A 17,081-nucleotide genomic window follows, 5' to 3' on the forward strand; every position below is an offset into this window, starting at 1 on the left:
TCCCACATACCATGAATGTTCTTAGTATGTTAGCAAAGAAAATTATATCCAGGATATACTTGTATAAGGAACGATAAATAATTGTATTTGTTAGATATTTAAACTCAAAACAAATGGTTACAATAACTGATAACTAATCAGTTATCACTGGTTACTACTTATTGATTACTGACTGCTTCAGGTGCAGCCTAATAAGACCGTGGCTGGATGCTCCAGGAGGCACAGGAACAACGTGCCTCTGCAGATGCAATCAAGACCAGTGTAACCAACAGTGAGGTGAACACAAACATCAAACCAAGCTCAGCTGGATTTCTTAGACTTCAGGGCACCATTCAGGGCAGTCTGCACCAGGCTAAATATAGAATTATATAAAAAAATAGCATGTACTAATGGAGTCAGCACAACAGCACTGTTAAATTTTAAAACAAATGCAATTCATTTTCTCTGCTTTTTAATTTTTAATATTTCGTGTATGCTTTTTTTAATTAGTGATGTATAATTGTATTGGTGATGCTACTGAGGTTTGGAGAGATGGAGTCTGGTGGAGTGCAGGGAAACTGCAATGAGTTTTCATTAGTTTGGTGTTTCTGAAAACTGTTCCAGTATAAATTATTCATCAGTGCTGACTTTTGGCTTTAGTTTAACATAGCATTAGGGTAAAAGGAGGTAGCTTTGTAGTGCTGTTGTGTTTCTAGAACTCTTTGCGAGCTCCAAAAAAGACACTTTACTAAATTTAGTTCATGAGGAAAACTAAATCTGAGCAAAAATCAGAATTGCAAACTGTTTAAATGAAGACTCAGATTTTAAAAGGCAAATCATAGACAAGCTTGGGAACTATACTTCTCAATAGAATGTATTGGTTATCCCTTTCCAAAAAAGGACTGGCATATCCTTTCCTTGTTGTTCTATGTTATATTGTTCAGGCAGCATGTTCAAGCAGCATGTCCCATGGATCATCAAATATTCCTTACCAATTTTGTTCAATGCTAATTGAGAACCTGCATTTGCCATAAAAATACAATTTAAAGATAGCACTTGACATACAGATCTGTAAGAGAATTTGCTAAAGGTGATGCTGCATAATGGAACCAAAACAAGGACAAACAAGTTGCTGGGCGGTTGATCCCTTTGTATGCATCTCTATCTCTATATGGTGCTCTTGCTGAAGACGAGATGCTGCTTTCTCTGAAACATTTGTCATGCACAAGTCTAACAAAGCTGTTTTGTTTCTTGGCAGAGTGACTGAGTTCCAAGGAACTCTTGTGGTTGAACAAGAAAGATGACACAAGTCTGTGATCTCCTGAAAAATAGTCACTGCTGTCAAGGGGGATTTCATATCAATGTGTAGACTAGGATCAATACTCAGGCCAAATTTCCCAATTCTACAGTTTGCCTTATGCATATATATAAAAAAATCAGAGTCTGCTGAGTTTTCTAAAATTGCTGTCTGTGTAGGCAGCAGCTATTCAGATACTTCCAGACCTTGTTTAAGTTCTTGCACCCCTAAAATATAGGGCGACATTTGTATACACATCACTTCTCACACACTTGAGAATTTGCTGGTTTAAATTATGCTCAGAGATCCTTTCTTGTAATTAATAAGCCAAAACACGGACAAAATGCGTGCCCTGACAAACTGTATGAATTTCACCATGCTAGCAACAGTGAATCCCCCCAAAGGCTCTTGATCTTGACAGTATTTGGTTGATTGTTGTGAGTACACACAAATCTATAACACAGTTTGTCTCGTCATTGCATTTTTAGCTATGAACACTTACTTAGGACTATGTTACTCTTTCTAGTCTCTTCTTCACAAAAACTATTAACATGTTAAGGACTTTCTGAAAAGTCTCTGTATCTTGTGCCAAGGGGGTTTGCAGTCTGTTGGCAGAGATGTACACATCTTCTCAGAAAATTGAATATAAATAGAAATGCAAGGGTGTGACGTTGCAGCTCTGCAGAAAAAACAAGGCATGCAGGACAGCAAAGAGATGAAAAGCCAACACGTAGACCTCTGAGGGGAGCAGGGCTGCTGGAGATGAGAGGATGTGGGGGGGAGAAGAGATTCATCAGGGTGGTAAGTAGTGGGGGGAGAGTTAAGAAATTCTTTGAATGTAGTGACTGGCAGCTTGATTTCTTCATGTGATAAGCAATGAGTTAGCGAAGGGACATGAAGAGGAGAGTGACTGGATCAAATGTTCAGATAGGGGGCTTAGCAACTGTGCTTTATTTGGTGTAAACATGGTACAAATCTACGTGTTGTACGAGGTCTGACGGGAAGATGCTGCAAGGGTCAAGACAAGCAAGAAAGAAGGAGCAAGCAAGATCTGGCTCTGCATGTGGGAGAACTGAACAGGCTGAGCTGCTGTGAATGTGAAGGTACAGATTTGATACAACACATGTAGAAAGACACACATATTTGTAAGAAAATAATAAAAGATTTTGGCCCAGAGTGATAGAGAATCTGGTAGTTACATTAGACCTGGCAGGGTTTAGCAAGCGAGATGAGCCATTCTGAGATTTCCATGGTGAGTTCAACCAGATGATGGGCCAGGTAAGGTATTAGACTGGGGAAACAATTAAGAATGACCATAAGGAAGGAAACAAATGAACACAGCCAGATTTGGATGCCATTAATAGAAACACAGGAGTTGATTTCAGCGCAAGCTGTTAACTGTCTCTGTTTTGCAGTATTCTTATCAACTGGTAACTCTCCATTGTTGAAGTGGGGAGAAAGGTAGGGACTGACTTATTTTTGTATCCACTCTTGCCACAGATCTACCCCTTCATGTTCCTTTTTCACTTTAATCCCAAAGCCCATGTGTAGCAAACATACAAATATTTAAGTGTAGCAAGCCAAAACCAGAATAGTCTAATGAATATATGGCCAGGTTGACATGTATATACAAAAACATATGGCCTAAGAATTGTTTTCATATTTAGTTATACATTTATGAGACAGTAACTGCTTATGTGTATTTGAATTCTATTTAATTTCAAAGTTCATAATTTCTTGCCCAATTTTAAAAGAAAATGTTGCTTTCAAGACATAACTGTTGACATAAATTATAGGTCATCATCCACCCAGGTGACTAACTGGTTATAACCCATTTAAACCAAGGGTTATATAAACAAAAGCCTCAGTCATTTAAGGGCTTCAGGATCCTTCTACAGTAAAGCAGGAGATAATATATATATTAACTATGTATCTATATAGTTAATATATATATTAATGATATATCTATATAGTTAATATAGTTAATCTAATATAGTGTTAATATAGTTAATATACAGTTATAGTTAATAAATATATTAACTATATATTTATAGTTAATATATTTTATTATATTGTTAATATATTTATTAATGTCTATAAATATAAAACTATATAGTTAGGTAGAAATACACCCCTTGTCAAGTTGGCTGCAGAGCTGGAAGATGTGAGAAGTCTGTAGAACTCCACACACAAACAACATAGCCTTCCTGAAAGGGCTCCTTGGGTGGGCTGGGATATACCCTAATACAGGAATCTTCTTTCTGGAACCTGACCTTGTATGACAGTGCAGTGATGCACTGAACATACAATCAAACTTCTTTTGTTCAAGACTTCTGATCACTGTGTATTGCATGTATTGGATGCAATATGAATTAAATGGAAAGGAATTCAATATAACTGTCCTAAGTATCTTAAAGCCACTGTAAATTTATCCCTTAAGATGAGGAGACAAAGCCTCATGAATTTTCTAGCTATCCTACATCTTCCCTGCTAAAATGCTTTCATAAAGCCTGCTACCATGTGTCCTTTGATGCTTTTCCACCCATATGCAGGAAAATCTGAAATATCCAGTCTCAGATTCAAGTTTGAGCTGCCAGGTTCACTAAATACTCCTGTGTGCCGGACAAATTGAGGTTATAGAGAAAGTTGTTGTTATCAACTGTGGCCTCAGTGGGCTCCTTTCTTTTCTTTTCATCACCTGTATTCTTCCCTTGCTTCCTGCAAATTGCTCTATTTCTGCTCTGAAAATGTTAATTCAGGGATTGGATTTTTTCTTAGGGGATTTACCCAGATTATGCAGTTCACACCTCTTTCGCTGCAGACTGTGGAAATCTCCCCACCCGCACATCCTGCTCTGATACCAATGCTTATGTCCTGAAGGCGGCAGAGAAATTTATAAAGCTAAATATAGATATTTCTTGTTTTCATAAAAAAAAAAAAAAAAACAGACCGGAAAGCTGCAACCATATCTTCTCTCTCATAAAACAACCTGTATACTTCTATCATGTGTAATATTTAGGTCAGGTTTACTGCCTGGGTGCCAGCTCTTCCTGTTCACTAGTATGATGATTATCATTCAATTTCCAAGCTTCCAGAATTCAACACATTTCACCACTTTGCTTTTTTAGAGTGTGAGAAACTCTATTTAGGTTACTCAGCTGTCTTGCTGCATTGGCAGTTCATTATCACCCCAATAAACATGTCTCCAGTAGATCCAAAGAACAAGACAGAAAGCTGCAGGAAAAGGGAAGAATTAGCCTGGTCTTTACGAGCCAGATGCATCCAGCTTCCATGTAGGTCTTACAACTGCACCTCTGAATCCACTCACACTGCTCCCAGTGACCAAGGGGGTTGCTCTTGTAGAACCAGAGGAAGATTCTCCTGTGAACATTTTGGTAGCCCTGGGAAAGTAGATGCCTTGTTCTGAGCATCTGCTAGGAGGATGCAGTGAATTATCTATAACTTGAATGCTTGAAGCGAATCATTCTCAGGCTTACTGATGCTGGCAGTAACATAGAGAACATGTCTTAAACTGGTGAGCTTACACAGGGTTAGGACAGGCTCATCTGTGATGAAGGTACAAATAATCCTTTGCTCAGCTTTTCTTTCTTAAGCAGAAATGCAGAAAGAGAAAAAAACAACCCATAGTTTCATCAGGTCATACAAAAACTGGGAATTTGTTCCAGCTCCTTTCTGTAGTGTCTGCCTATCGTGGTTCTGGTCTGTTACCATTTCCTTCTGAAGACAAAGGCAAGACTTACACTGCTGGCAAAACTGCAGTGCTGCAAACCCCACAGTTTATTCTGGCAATAAGACATGTTTGCAGCTACCCAAGATGCTGATGGCTGCATATGGATTACTTCTCCATGCCATGAAGACACTTTTTTTGGGACATACTCATTTGCAAGCTAGCATAGGCAGTCACTACACATGTGTTACCAAGTATAGACCCAGCATTAATGTCTGGCTTAAAAATCAGGTAAGGGGTTGCTTCTAGAATCACCATCAAGACTGTGAGCATAGGAAAGTGTTGGCTGATTCTATTAAAATGTGCCTGGATTTTGAGCCACGTCAATTTATTAACATATTTCATTGCTGGATAATCATGCAGGCTCTGTGCTGAGATTTGAATCTGTTTCAGCCTGGTAATAGTAGCAAGAAACAGTTCAATTGTCACATGCACTGAAGATGTGCCCCAACTTTTACATGATGGGAACATTAAACTTCTTTCCTACATTAGTAGGTGCAGCAATAGGCTGCATCTGATATTTAGTTGGAGGAGTCAGAAAGAAAAGGCAGCACAGCACTGCACTGCAAATTCACTAATTCCCAAAGCCACAGCAGGAGACAGGGAGATGGGAATTAAGCACAGCAGATGGAGACATAAAGCTTGCTTAAGTCCCCTTCATTCCCAACAGGCTCCTTTTCTCTTCCCCTCCTCCCTTGCATATCCTGCAGTGAAGCCTGTTAACAATCACTAGGCTGTGAGATGTAACACTTAGTCTAAACCCAAGAAGAGACTGGAACTGAATTCCATTCTGTTTACTATTTAGAGTGCAATAGCAATCAAAAATGGAAGAAACATGTTCTAGCACTGAAGAAAGCAGTGCTGTTCTAAGACCATGCTTGAAAATGGGGTTTGTATTTACTATGCTTGGATTCAAATTCTGTTAAAATAAGTTAGCATACTGCACTGGCACACACTGTACACACTACTGCTGAATTAACAGAACTGGAATGCCTGATAATGAAACAGGCCAATTTGCCTCAAATTAGTTATGAAGAAGAGCAAAACAAACTTAACTAGAACTGTAAATTAAGATGTTGTGTCCTTAAGGCCGACAATATTATTGTATTGATTTGCCTGCTGCTGAAGGGGTGTCCAGGTTCATTTCCACAATTTGGAGATGCTGCAGGAATTCTGCTGTATTATCAGTTGTAGGCTTGTACTGGTCAGTGTCCTTATTTCAGAAAAGAGCTGAAATACAGGCTAGAAAGGGTCATCCACGGGTCTTCTGAGACTCAGCCATGCTGCCAAGAATGAGACTTGAAACCCTCTTTTCTTCTCTCAGTAGCTGACATTATATGGGTTTTTTTCCCTTTCCCCATCCTTAGTTCTTCCTGTGACACACTCATTTTGTGGAGGGCAGAGATGCTTTTGTCAGATTCTTGTCTTTCCCTGCAATATGCTGAACACTAACCCAGGGAAGTGGATGAGGTATTTGTGAGTGGAGGTATTTGCGGATGCTTAGGGACATGGTTTAGTGGTGGACTTGGCAGTGCTGGGTTAATGGTTAGGACTTGATGATTAATTGGACTTGATGATCTTAAAGGTCTTTTCCAACCTAAATGATTCTATGACTATGATATCCCCTCTGTCTTGGCCATTACATACAGACTGGGAAAATAACTCCAGAATATCACAGAGATCATGCAAAAACCACAAAAACCAAGTGCTTGGCCCTCCACTGCCTTCTACTGTTTGAAGCCACAGCATTTTCCATCCTTGCTGCACAGTTCACTCAGTGCAAGGCACTAGAGAATTGAGTTCAGCTCTTGTTAAAAGAATGTGAAAGCAAAAGTCTGGAAAGTCCAATAAACCCAAAGGTGTGTTAGTACCTCCTGCCACATGGGTTTTCTCATGCATGTCTGGAGGTGGTGCTTTCTATTCTTTGCCTGTCTTTCACAGAATGATGTAATAAGATGATTTGAGACAAGATAAGTGCTTGCTGCCACAGAAACAAGGAGTACCATTCCCTCACTGTCTCCCTGACCTCCTTCCTTTCTTCTCCCTCTAAGCTCTCCTCTTTCCAAAGCTTTCCGTGATGCTCACAATAGCACAATGATCTAACTCACTAGAAGAGCTCATAATATAATCCACAAAAATTACAGTAATGTTTTCTGTGGGGTTTGGAGCTGCTTCAGTTTACTTTGCAATCCACTTCCTCAAGCTGATGGTATGAAGTAGTGAGAAGAAATGACTGCACAGCCAGAAGTGGAGGCTGGAGGAAGAAAGGAGAGTGGGAGCAGTAGGAAAGACTAGGGGATGGAGGTGAAGGAATGAGATCACCCTTTCCAAAGCAGAAAACTTCAGTTGCAGCATGGAACTGCAGCCTTGCCTGTATTTGAAAACCATGCTTATGTGCCTTCATACAATCTACATCTCCATGCTGGAGTACTTCTCTGAGCTGTTTAGACTCTCAACTGAAAAGATCACCAGCTGATGAAAGAAGCAATGTGGTGAAGTGTTTTTGATTTTGTGAATGCAGATTAAAGGTCTCAAATCGTCCTGCTGATCCCCAAAGACTTCATATAGCTTTTTGAGTCTTTTGCAACTGTGGTTGTGGCTTAATATGGAGAGTCCGAATGATTGGTTGTTGTCAAAGAGCAAACCTGTGGCATGGGAGACTACCAGAGACCCACTTCAGTGCCTACACCAGAAGTGCCCCTTCACTCTGTGGAGACCTTAAGTTCCATATCCATGGTAGGAAAGTGGTGACAGGTGGCAACATTTAAAACTTCTTAATTCTTTAACCTGTTCGGGTTTGTAAGTCTTTATTGTTAAAAACAATTAAAGCATGCAATATTTATTTGGCACTCAAATGACCTATTCTGCTTTCCAGTTTTCTTAAGGTGGCTCTTACTAACAGATCATGTACTAGCACAACTCCTGCATTCCAAAGGGATGGTTAACCCAGGTCCAGTGCTGAAATGATGAAAACTGAACACCACTTTACTCTGTTACAGTTCTTCTTCTTTGTGATGCCAACCGTGGTCACCCATTTATTTATGTAAAAGAATAAGAGCTTTCTGTACCCAACCTCCTGAGGCTAAGGAACCCATTCACACTCGTGACATTTCAGTCCATATTGATGTGTTTCTGAAAAGAACACTAGATCAATTCACACACACAAAAAAATCCTTAATGTAAGGACCTTTGTTTCACTTTTTAAGTGGAAGTAAGGCAAAAAGTATGAAGATATCACGTCAGATACCAGATTGCATCCAATCTGACAGTCTAGAAACTATTGGCAAATACAGATTAAGCCCAGATCAACCTACTGCCAATTTTCCCTACAGTCATTACCAAATGGCAAGAAAAACCTCCTTTGTGCCTGTGTTTGAAAACTTAGCATAGGTCATATCCACATACAGATATATGTGGATAAATGCTAAACTATAATCACACTAATGACATCAACCATGTAAAGCAGCAACAGCAGCTGAATCACAGTGGTGGCTGTAATATTTAGAGTTCACTAATCAATATTAACTACTCATAACTTGTGTTGGGTTTAATTTTTAATCTTTTTCAGAGCATATACTATGAATACAAAGAAAAGGAAAAATCTTTATTATGAGATTAAGAGATATGAGACTAAGAATGTAACAAAGTCACCAGCAATGTAATGTAAAACGTGTAAATACTATACAGCACTGCCAAAGTACAAGGGCATTGAACTTCATAATGGGAAAGACTTCTTCAGCAGGTTCACTCAAGTTGCTTCCAATGGACCAGATACGACATATTCCGAGAACAAATGTCCCAAGGGGCTCATTTCCTCCCCAGGATATGTTTTGCTTACAAATGAAATAAGATCAGCCTACTTTGCAGGCAGGGTTGTACTCATTGTCAGTTGCAGAGTGTTGTTTGAAGTGTTTAAATACCCAGCTATTCAGTGAAATGCAAGCTGTACGGGTTTTCAGGTCTTCTAATCAAACAAACCTGACTATTCTGGATCTTGTTTGCACCATTTCGGAAATAATTAACAGGATCCAAAGCGATTCTCATTCGGTCCAGACTCTTTTCTTGGTGAAATACCAGTTTTGCAAGGCTGTCGATGGTGCCGCGTGTGCGCGCAGCGCGGCCCCGCCAGACAAAGGCCGTTGCTGCCATCTACTGAGGAGGAGAGGAAACGGGACAAACGTGCCTAAGCGTCAAAAATCCCTTACTGATGTCCATTCCAGAGAGCAATCCGTGCAAAGGCGATGCCATCAGGAACCCCAGCTCCCACCATCCACACCGTGGAAAACTGAAATCCACGAAAGTTCTTCAACTCCGTCTAAACCAAATCTTCAATGAAAGGAGTGGAGCCCAGCTGTTTGTTACTGTCGTAGTGTAGTCAGGGAACGCAGCAGGCACTCAAAAGCTATTTAGAATCATAGAATTGTTTGGATTGAAGGGACCTTAAAGCTCACCCAGTTCCAAACCCCTGCCACAGGCAGGGACACCTTCCACTAGAGCAGCTTGCTCCAAGCCCGTGTTCAACCTGGCCTTGAACACTGCCAGGGATGGGGCAGCCACAGCTTCTCTGGGCACCCTGTGCCAGCGCCTCAGCACCCTCACAGGGAAAAACTTCCTTTTATCTAACTTGAATCTCCCGTTTAAGTTTGAACCCATTACCCCTTGTCCTGTCACTACATTCCTGATGAAGAGGTCTCCTCTGGCATCCCTACAGACCACCTTCACATACTGGAAAGCTGCTCTGAGGTCTCCATGCAGCCTTCTCTTCTCCAGGCTGAACAAACCCAATGTTCTCAGCCTGTCTTCACATGGGAGGTGCTCCAGTTCTCTTATGACCCTCTTGCCCTCCTCTGGACTTGCTCCAACAGCCCCACATCTTTCCTATGTTGCGGACACCAGAACTGCGCACAGCGCTCCACTACAGTATTTCAGCGGTGCGGGGAACTCTCGGAGGGGGGCCAGGTCCGCACGGCTCTCGCCACTACAGGCCTTTGGGGGAACCTCATCAGCTGTGGGATATAGTAGGGATGTGGCCACCGCAGAGCCCGACCCCACCTGCACCACTCTCCACCACTCTCCACCGCTCAGCATCAATACAGCGTGCCCTCCGCCCGGCCGCGCTTGGCACCGCCTCCAGAGGGAGCCCCTGCGCTGAGTGGAGCAAGCTTCTGACCGGCGTTAGGAAGGACCAATCAAAAAGTGCCTCCGGGATGCCTGCGAGCCAATGGAGGGGAGGCGAAGCGGCCTTTGGCCGGAAGTGGCGGTTCGGCGGCCGCGCTGAGGGTAGCCGGGCGGGTAGGCGAGGACGGGCGGTTGTCCGTGGGCTGCGAGCGGGGCTGCATCGTGCGGCGGTGCGTGGTCAGGCGCCGGTGGGGTTTTGCCGTAGCGCGACCTAGGCTGTTTTGTCTTCGTCTGTGGCCGGGAGAAACCTGCGGCAGGGCTTGGGCCTTCCCGGAGCCCGGTCTGGCCTAGCTTAGTCTGGCTCTTCTCGGCCGGGAGAACGGGAGGCTGGCGGCGACTGTGGGCCCGGGGCGCCGCCTCCCCTGAGGGCGATGCGTGCCCGCCGCTGGCCTGCGCGGCTCCTTCTGTCGCGGGGCGTGATGTTGTCGTACCAAGCCTGGGGAAGGGGTCTTCCCGGGCTGCTCTGTCGTGGTTCAGGAAATGAACGCTTTATGTGCCTCTGGTGAAGTTAATCCTGCTGAAGGCATACCTTAGTGAAAAGCTGGTGTGGATTTATTCAGTTTCTTGTACTTTGTGCATTGAAATGGCTTTCTTCTGGCTCATTTTTCTCCCTTATATTGCTTTTGTTTCTATTCGTACAATAAGGTGGTCACACAAGTTGTTTAATGTGTATTTCTCGGGACATTTCCTTAGGTATTTTCATCTGTCAGAAATGGGTGAACCTCAGCAAGTGAGTGCTCTTCCTCCACCTCCAATGCAGTACATAAAAGAATACACTGATGAAAACATCCGTAAAGGCCTGGCTCCAAAGCCACCTCCACCAGTGAAAGACAGTTACATGATGTTTGGTAATCAGTTTCAATGTGATGATCTGATCATTCGACCCTTGGAGAGCCAGGGTATTGAACGGTTGCATCCAATGCAGTTTGACCACAAGAAGGAATTAAGAAAACTTAATATGTCCATCCTGGTCAACTTTTTGGACCTCTTGGATATCTTGATAAGGAGTCCAGGGAGCATAAAAAGAGAGGAGAAACTGGAAGACTTGAAACTGCTTTTTGTTCATGTCCATCATCTTATAAATGAGTATCGCCCTCACCAAGCTAGGGAGACACTGAGAGTCATGATGGAGGTGCAGAAACGGCAGCGTTTGGAAACAGCAGAGCGGTTTCAGAAGCACTTGGAACGAGTTGTAGAGATGATTCAGAACTGCCTGGCTTCCTTGCCTGATGATCTGCCTCATTCAGAGGGAGGACTGAGAGTGAAAGTGGAACCAATGGATCCTGGTGATGGCAACAACTGTATGGGACACAATGAAAAGCAGAGAGAGCGTTCTGGTAGCAAGAGAGATCAGGTTTTAGACAAAGACGCAGCTATGTGTAGCATTATCGATGAAATGACATGAAAAACCCACTTTTTTGAGCTCATTGTAGTGAGAGGCACAATGGATTCTGAAGGTATGCATTGCTGCTGTACAAGCAGACAGAGCATTGTACACCTGCTGGAGGTCGTGACTGACTAGGCAGCTGAAAATGTTTGTTTTGTGAACTGTGTGGTTATTGGTAGAACCAAAATGTATACTTTTTGTTAAATACATCATGTGAGGTGGTAGCCACAGATTAAAGTTAGCTTCTGTTGTACTTTCACTTGTCACTTTCTGGTTTTTTGGGGTATGTTTTTTTTTTTTTTTTGTCAATTGCTTTATAGTGTGGAAGCAAATAAAGGATCTGAGACGAACTGCAGCCGAGAGTTCCTCCATTCCAAATAAGTGTATTTGTTTACAGTATCAGAGGATCTTTTCAGGAATGTGTACTTCAGTATTAAAATCAGTGTAAAGTCTGCAAAATCTGTTCCTTTCTGGTTTGGTCGTAATATAACTGTACTAAAGAGAACCTAAGAATTTCTTTATTACTGCCCTAGTTTCAGCTGGGAGAAAGTTAATTTTCTTCCTAGTAGCTGGTGCAGTGCTGTGTTCTGGCTTTAGTCTGAGAACAATGCTGGTAACACACCTATGGTTTAGTCATTGTCAAGTCCTTTGTACCTTGATCATGGATTCTCAGTTTCCCATTCTCTGCCAGTGGGGAGGGACACAGGAAGCTAGGAGAGAGCACAGCCAAGACGCCTGAGCTGAACTATCCAAAGGGATATTCCATACCATAGAATGTCATGCCTAGTACAGAAATTGGAGGGACTTGGCTGGGAGCCATGGATTGCTGCTCAGGGACAGGCTGGGTATTGGTCAGTGGGTGCTGAACAGCTGTATTGTGCATTACTGTTGTTTGCTTTGTTGTGGAGTTTGTCTTATCTCTCTGCTGTTTCCCTTTTCACCATTATTAGTAGTATTATACCTTATTTTAATTATTAAATGCTCTTATCTCAACTGATAGGTTTTAATTTTTATTTTTGGTTTTATTTTCCTCTCCATTCTACTTGAAGGGGTCAGGGTAGAGGGAAGTGAACCAGCTGTGACTTAATTGCCAGGTGGAATTAAGCCATGATGATCACAGGTGATATAATTTGCCTTATAGCGACACACTTCTCAGGAATCTGAACAACTAAATGAATTAAAATTAATTGGGTTTTAATTTTCTTAATTCATAACCAGTCTTGAGTTTACAAAAATGTCTACCTTGGCTTTTACACATAGATGCATATACTGACATTTCCTCCATAGTTAAGATACCTTCATGAAGTGAATCATTTTGCAGTACAGGTGCTTTGTATTTGCTTTTCAGGTGAGCCCTGTGCCCTGCTAAGTGTTTTTCTCGGGAAGAAAAGTCTGGCTAGATAATTAGCCTTTATAGTCATTGAGAACTTAGGAGTTTGAAAGAGCCTGCAAGTACTCCATCAAGTGGAATCCACATCAACTGTGTTTAAAAAACATTTGAGTTTAATCAGCCCCTCTATAGCAAGAGGAAAAGAATGACTTGACAGTGAAGAAATGGCTTCTTTACCCTGCCTTTCCTGTCAGGGAAATCTTACCTCCATCTTTTTGTCATGTTAACACCATAGTATAGGATCATAGAATCATTTTCATTGGGTAATTTTGTTGTTTTCAGAAATGTTACTTAAATGGGCAGGCAAAAGGTCGTAGGGATTGAGCTCAGTGCAGATGAACTAAAGTATGTTTATGACTCCTTGGAGGACATCATCTGCTATTTTAAGTGCAAGTAACAGGAAGTAGAAAGTAAGGTTTTTTTAGAAATGTATAAATAATTCTACAAAGTTAGCACTTCTGTCCTTTACTCAACCACTACTGTTTCCTTCCTTCCTTCTCTCTGAACTAGCTATAATTTGTATTGCTTGTAGGTAACTAAAATAAGTGCACGTGAGCAAAATTGATTTCCTATCTACTTGTCTGCTATGTTTTTTCATGTGGAAGATCCAAAGAAACATTTAGTGCCTCCAGGATAAGTTTGTCATGGTCCTTTTAGCTTCCCCATTCAAAAAGAACTGTCATAAATGATCAGTGATTTTCTGTTGATATTTGTCTAATTTTTATGCTTTTAATAAATTTGTAGGCCTGGGTACCAAAATACTACCCAAGCTGGGTCCTGTCAGCAGCTAAGCATTACAGTAAGCTTCTTTGTGAAACCATTGAGGTAATTGAGGAGTGTGTCATTTAAAGAATACTCAAAGCTGCTTTCATTTTTAAAAAGGTTTCATGAATAATTTCTTTATTCTAGACTATCCTTTTTCTATGTTTAAGGCAAACATTGGAAAGCTGTGGGAGGCTTCCAGGGCTTTTTTCAGCCAAAACATGGACTTTTTCTTCCATTGTCAACCATCAAAGCAATGATAGTTGTCACTTTTTCTATTACAACTTTGGTTTTGGAAAACAGTGGTTGGGAGCTGCAGTGGAGTCAGTCTCAGGAAATGGCATTTCAAATGCTGCAGGATGATGTGACTGAGTAGCAAATTTGTTTGTAACTATTCTTTTCTCCAGTGTGTTAATTAACTTGCTCCCGATGATCTTTCCTTCCCTCAGCAAATCCTGATTCTATTTTTGGACAGGATAACATCTGAAGTGTTCTGCTTCAGAAATGTTAACATATGCAGTATGTGTTGGATTATATATGCTTATGAAACTTGATGAGAGAAAGTTGATGTCAGCACTTTGTAGGCTCTTAATTAAAAAAAAAAAAAGGAAGGAAAAGAAAAAGCCCAGCCCTGCTCTTACACTATCTGAACAAGCACAGAGCTAACAAGTAGTACAGTTACTTGAAAAGTTCCACAAGTTTCTTGATACAGAGAAGCCAAATGTGTCCTCAGTGGGTTAAAGTGGAAAGTTGGTAGCTCTATTCATCTGGGGGGGGGAAGAAGAATAAGTTATTTAATGATATGGCTTTAAAATAGTGCGAAAAAAAGATGTTTTCAATAATGCTTTAAGCCTATTCCAATATTTAATGTTTTGCTTTGGTGTTATTTTCACAAAGTATGATCTGACTCTGTGCTCTGAGTCAAGAAAAAATGAGCATCTGCTTAAAAGGGCTGCATGAAAAAGCTGATGGCACATTTTCTACAGAAATAGTGCTCACTTCTTGCACAAACTGAAAACAGGAACTTGGAAAACAGGCAAGTAGAAACTCAGAGATTATATCAAGGCTTTCCATTGAGGAAGTGTGGTCTGGATGATCAGGTAGTGAGGTGGACTGTGAACTGGCTGAAGGAGAGAAGCCAGAGAGTTGTAGTCTATGGGGCAGAGTCTAGTTGGAGGCCTGTAACTAGTGGAGTGCCTCAAGGGTCAGTACTGGGACCAGTATTATTTAATATATTCATCAACGATTTAGATGAGGGAATTGAGTGTACTATCAGCAAGTTTGCTGATGACACTAAGCTGGGAGGAGTGGCTGACACGCCAGAAGGCTGTGCTGCCATCCAGCGAGACCTGGACAGGCTGGAGAGTTGGGCAGGGAATAACTTGATGAAATATAACAAGGGAAAGTGTAGAGTCCTGCATCTGGGCAGGAACAACCCCAGGTTCCAGTATAGGTTGGGGAACGACCTGTTAGAGAGCAGTGTAGGGGAGAGGGACCTGGGGGTCCTAGTGGACGACAGGATGACCATGAGCCAGCACTGTGCCCTTGTGGCCAAGAAGGCCAATGGCATCCTAGGGTGTATTAGAAGGGGGGTGGTTAGTAGGTCGAGAGAGGTCCTCCTTCCCCTCTACTCTGCCCTGGTGAGACCCCATCTGGAATATTGTGTCCAGTTCTGGGCCCCTCAGTTCAAGGACAGGGACCTGCTGGAGAGAGTCCAGTGCAGGGCAACGAAGATGATTAAGGGAGTGGAGCATCTCCCTTATGAGGAAAGACTGAGGGAGCTGGGTCTCTATAGTTTACAGAAGAGGAGACTGAGGGGTGACCTTATTAGTGTCTATAAATATATAAAGGGGGAGTGTCACGAGGATGGAGCCAGGCTCTACTCAGTGGCAAACAATGATAGGACAAGGGGTAATGGGTACAAACTGGAACACAAGAGGTTCCACTTAAACTTGAGAAGAAACTTCTTCTCAGTGAGGGTGACGGAAGACTGGAACAGGCTGCCCAGGGAGGTTGTGGAGTCTCCTTCCCTGGAGACATTCAAAACCCGCCTGGACACATTCCTGTGTAACCTTATCTAGGTGTTCCTGCTCCGGCAGGGGGATTGGACTAGATGATCTTTCGAGGTCCCTTCCAATCTCTAGCATACTGTGTGTATACTGTGTGTATACTGTGTGTATGGACTGTGAGGTGAAATCTAAAGCAAGTGAGCAAGTGGGTTAACTGTTGCCCTGTAGGTATCACATTCTCTTATGTGACCAGAATGGCTTTCCTGGGGATACAGACAGCACCCAAACTACTGTAGACTATTGTATGAACAAAACAACCTGGGTGAAGTGAATAAAATGGGCTCAGGCAGAGTTTTGGGATAACTTTCCTTGTTTTCCTACCCTATTATTTCAGAGCTCATATGTGGCCCGTGTGGAAGAAGAATACATGTGGACCTGTGCACACTGCATGTTATTGCATATAACTGGCAGAATGGATGTGTCCTGGTCTGCAGGTGTCACACACTGAACCACCAGGAGTTCATCAGCCAGTGCCATGCACTATTATGGCTGTTAATGATTAGAATTGTTCCTCTATCACTTATCTGCAGTTTCTGTTTCCCCAAACACGAGGAGCAGAGGAAGAGTTTTCTTAAAGAGTCCTCCTTCCAGACACCACATGCAAAAATCCCCCTTTATCCTTCCTTTCAGTTCTCTCCTACAAGTATATTGCTGATGTCTATCTCCCAGCTACTTCGATCCCTTGTTTTCCTCCTTTTCACTTAAAGAAGCTGTCACTTTGGTGACTCTGTTCTCATGTAAGGTAGACAGACAACACAGCTTTGTTGGTTCTGATTCTAGCTTCATGTATGGTTTTGGGTATGCTTTTGGAAGCATCTCTGCTATTGCAGTTGTTGATAACAAGTTACTGCTTTAGGACTTAATTCTGTATGTATAAAACAGCGTGAGGTAGGTTAGTTGCTTCAGCAAAGAACGCTTGTTGGCCCTAGATCAAACACACTTGATCACAGCTGTGTTTCTAATCCAAGCAACATGAAAAGGCATGATGTCCTCAAGAACAGCTAGGTAATCCAGAGACAGAGTGGCCAAGGAACGCCACTTCTCAAAAGCTGTATTTCGGCAACATTTTATCAGTGAGTCTTGGGCCCAGGGTGATATGGTTTCCACATTGCTTTTGAAGTGTCCCGTGTATTCTGCATGTTTTACTTTATATTGCAAAAGCTCAGATGCAGACAGAATTTTTAAGAGTCAAATGAAAAAAGACTTGGCTCTGTTGGGCTACAACTGTGCAAGAGTAGAACAGCCTTTCAGTAATACCAAATTCTAGCCTA

At 42.1% G+C, this 17,081-nt stretch overlaps 1 protein-coding gene across 1 annotated transcript; it reads left to right on the plus strand.

The window, feature by feature from the left end:
• The first annotated feature begins 10,691 nt into the window (after positions 1-10,691).
• MED7 (mediator complex subunit 7) lies at positions 10,692-11,842 on the plus strand. The gene has a single exon (XM_061456816.1). The coding sequence runs from the start codon at positions 10,786-10,788 to the stop codon at positions 11,605-11,607; it is 822 nt and encodes a 273-aa protein (XP_061312800.1). The 5' UTR covers positions 10,692-10,785; the 3' UTR covers positions 11,608-11,842.
• Positions 11,843-17,081: the final 5,239 nt, after the last annotated feature.

The sequence above is a fragment of the Pezoporus flaviventris genome, unplaced genomic scaffold, assembly GCF_033815535.1.
Source record: "Pezoporus flaviventris isolate CSIRO_AGI_PZ_B2104156 unplaced genomic scaffold, CSIRO_AGI_Pfla_v1 ptg000023l, whole genome shotgun sequence".
Lineage (NCBI taxonomy): Eukaryota > Metazoa > Chordata > Aves > Psittaciformes > Psittacidae > Pezoporus > Pezoporus flaviventris.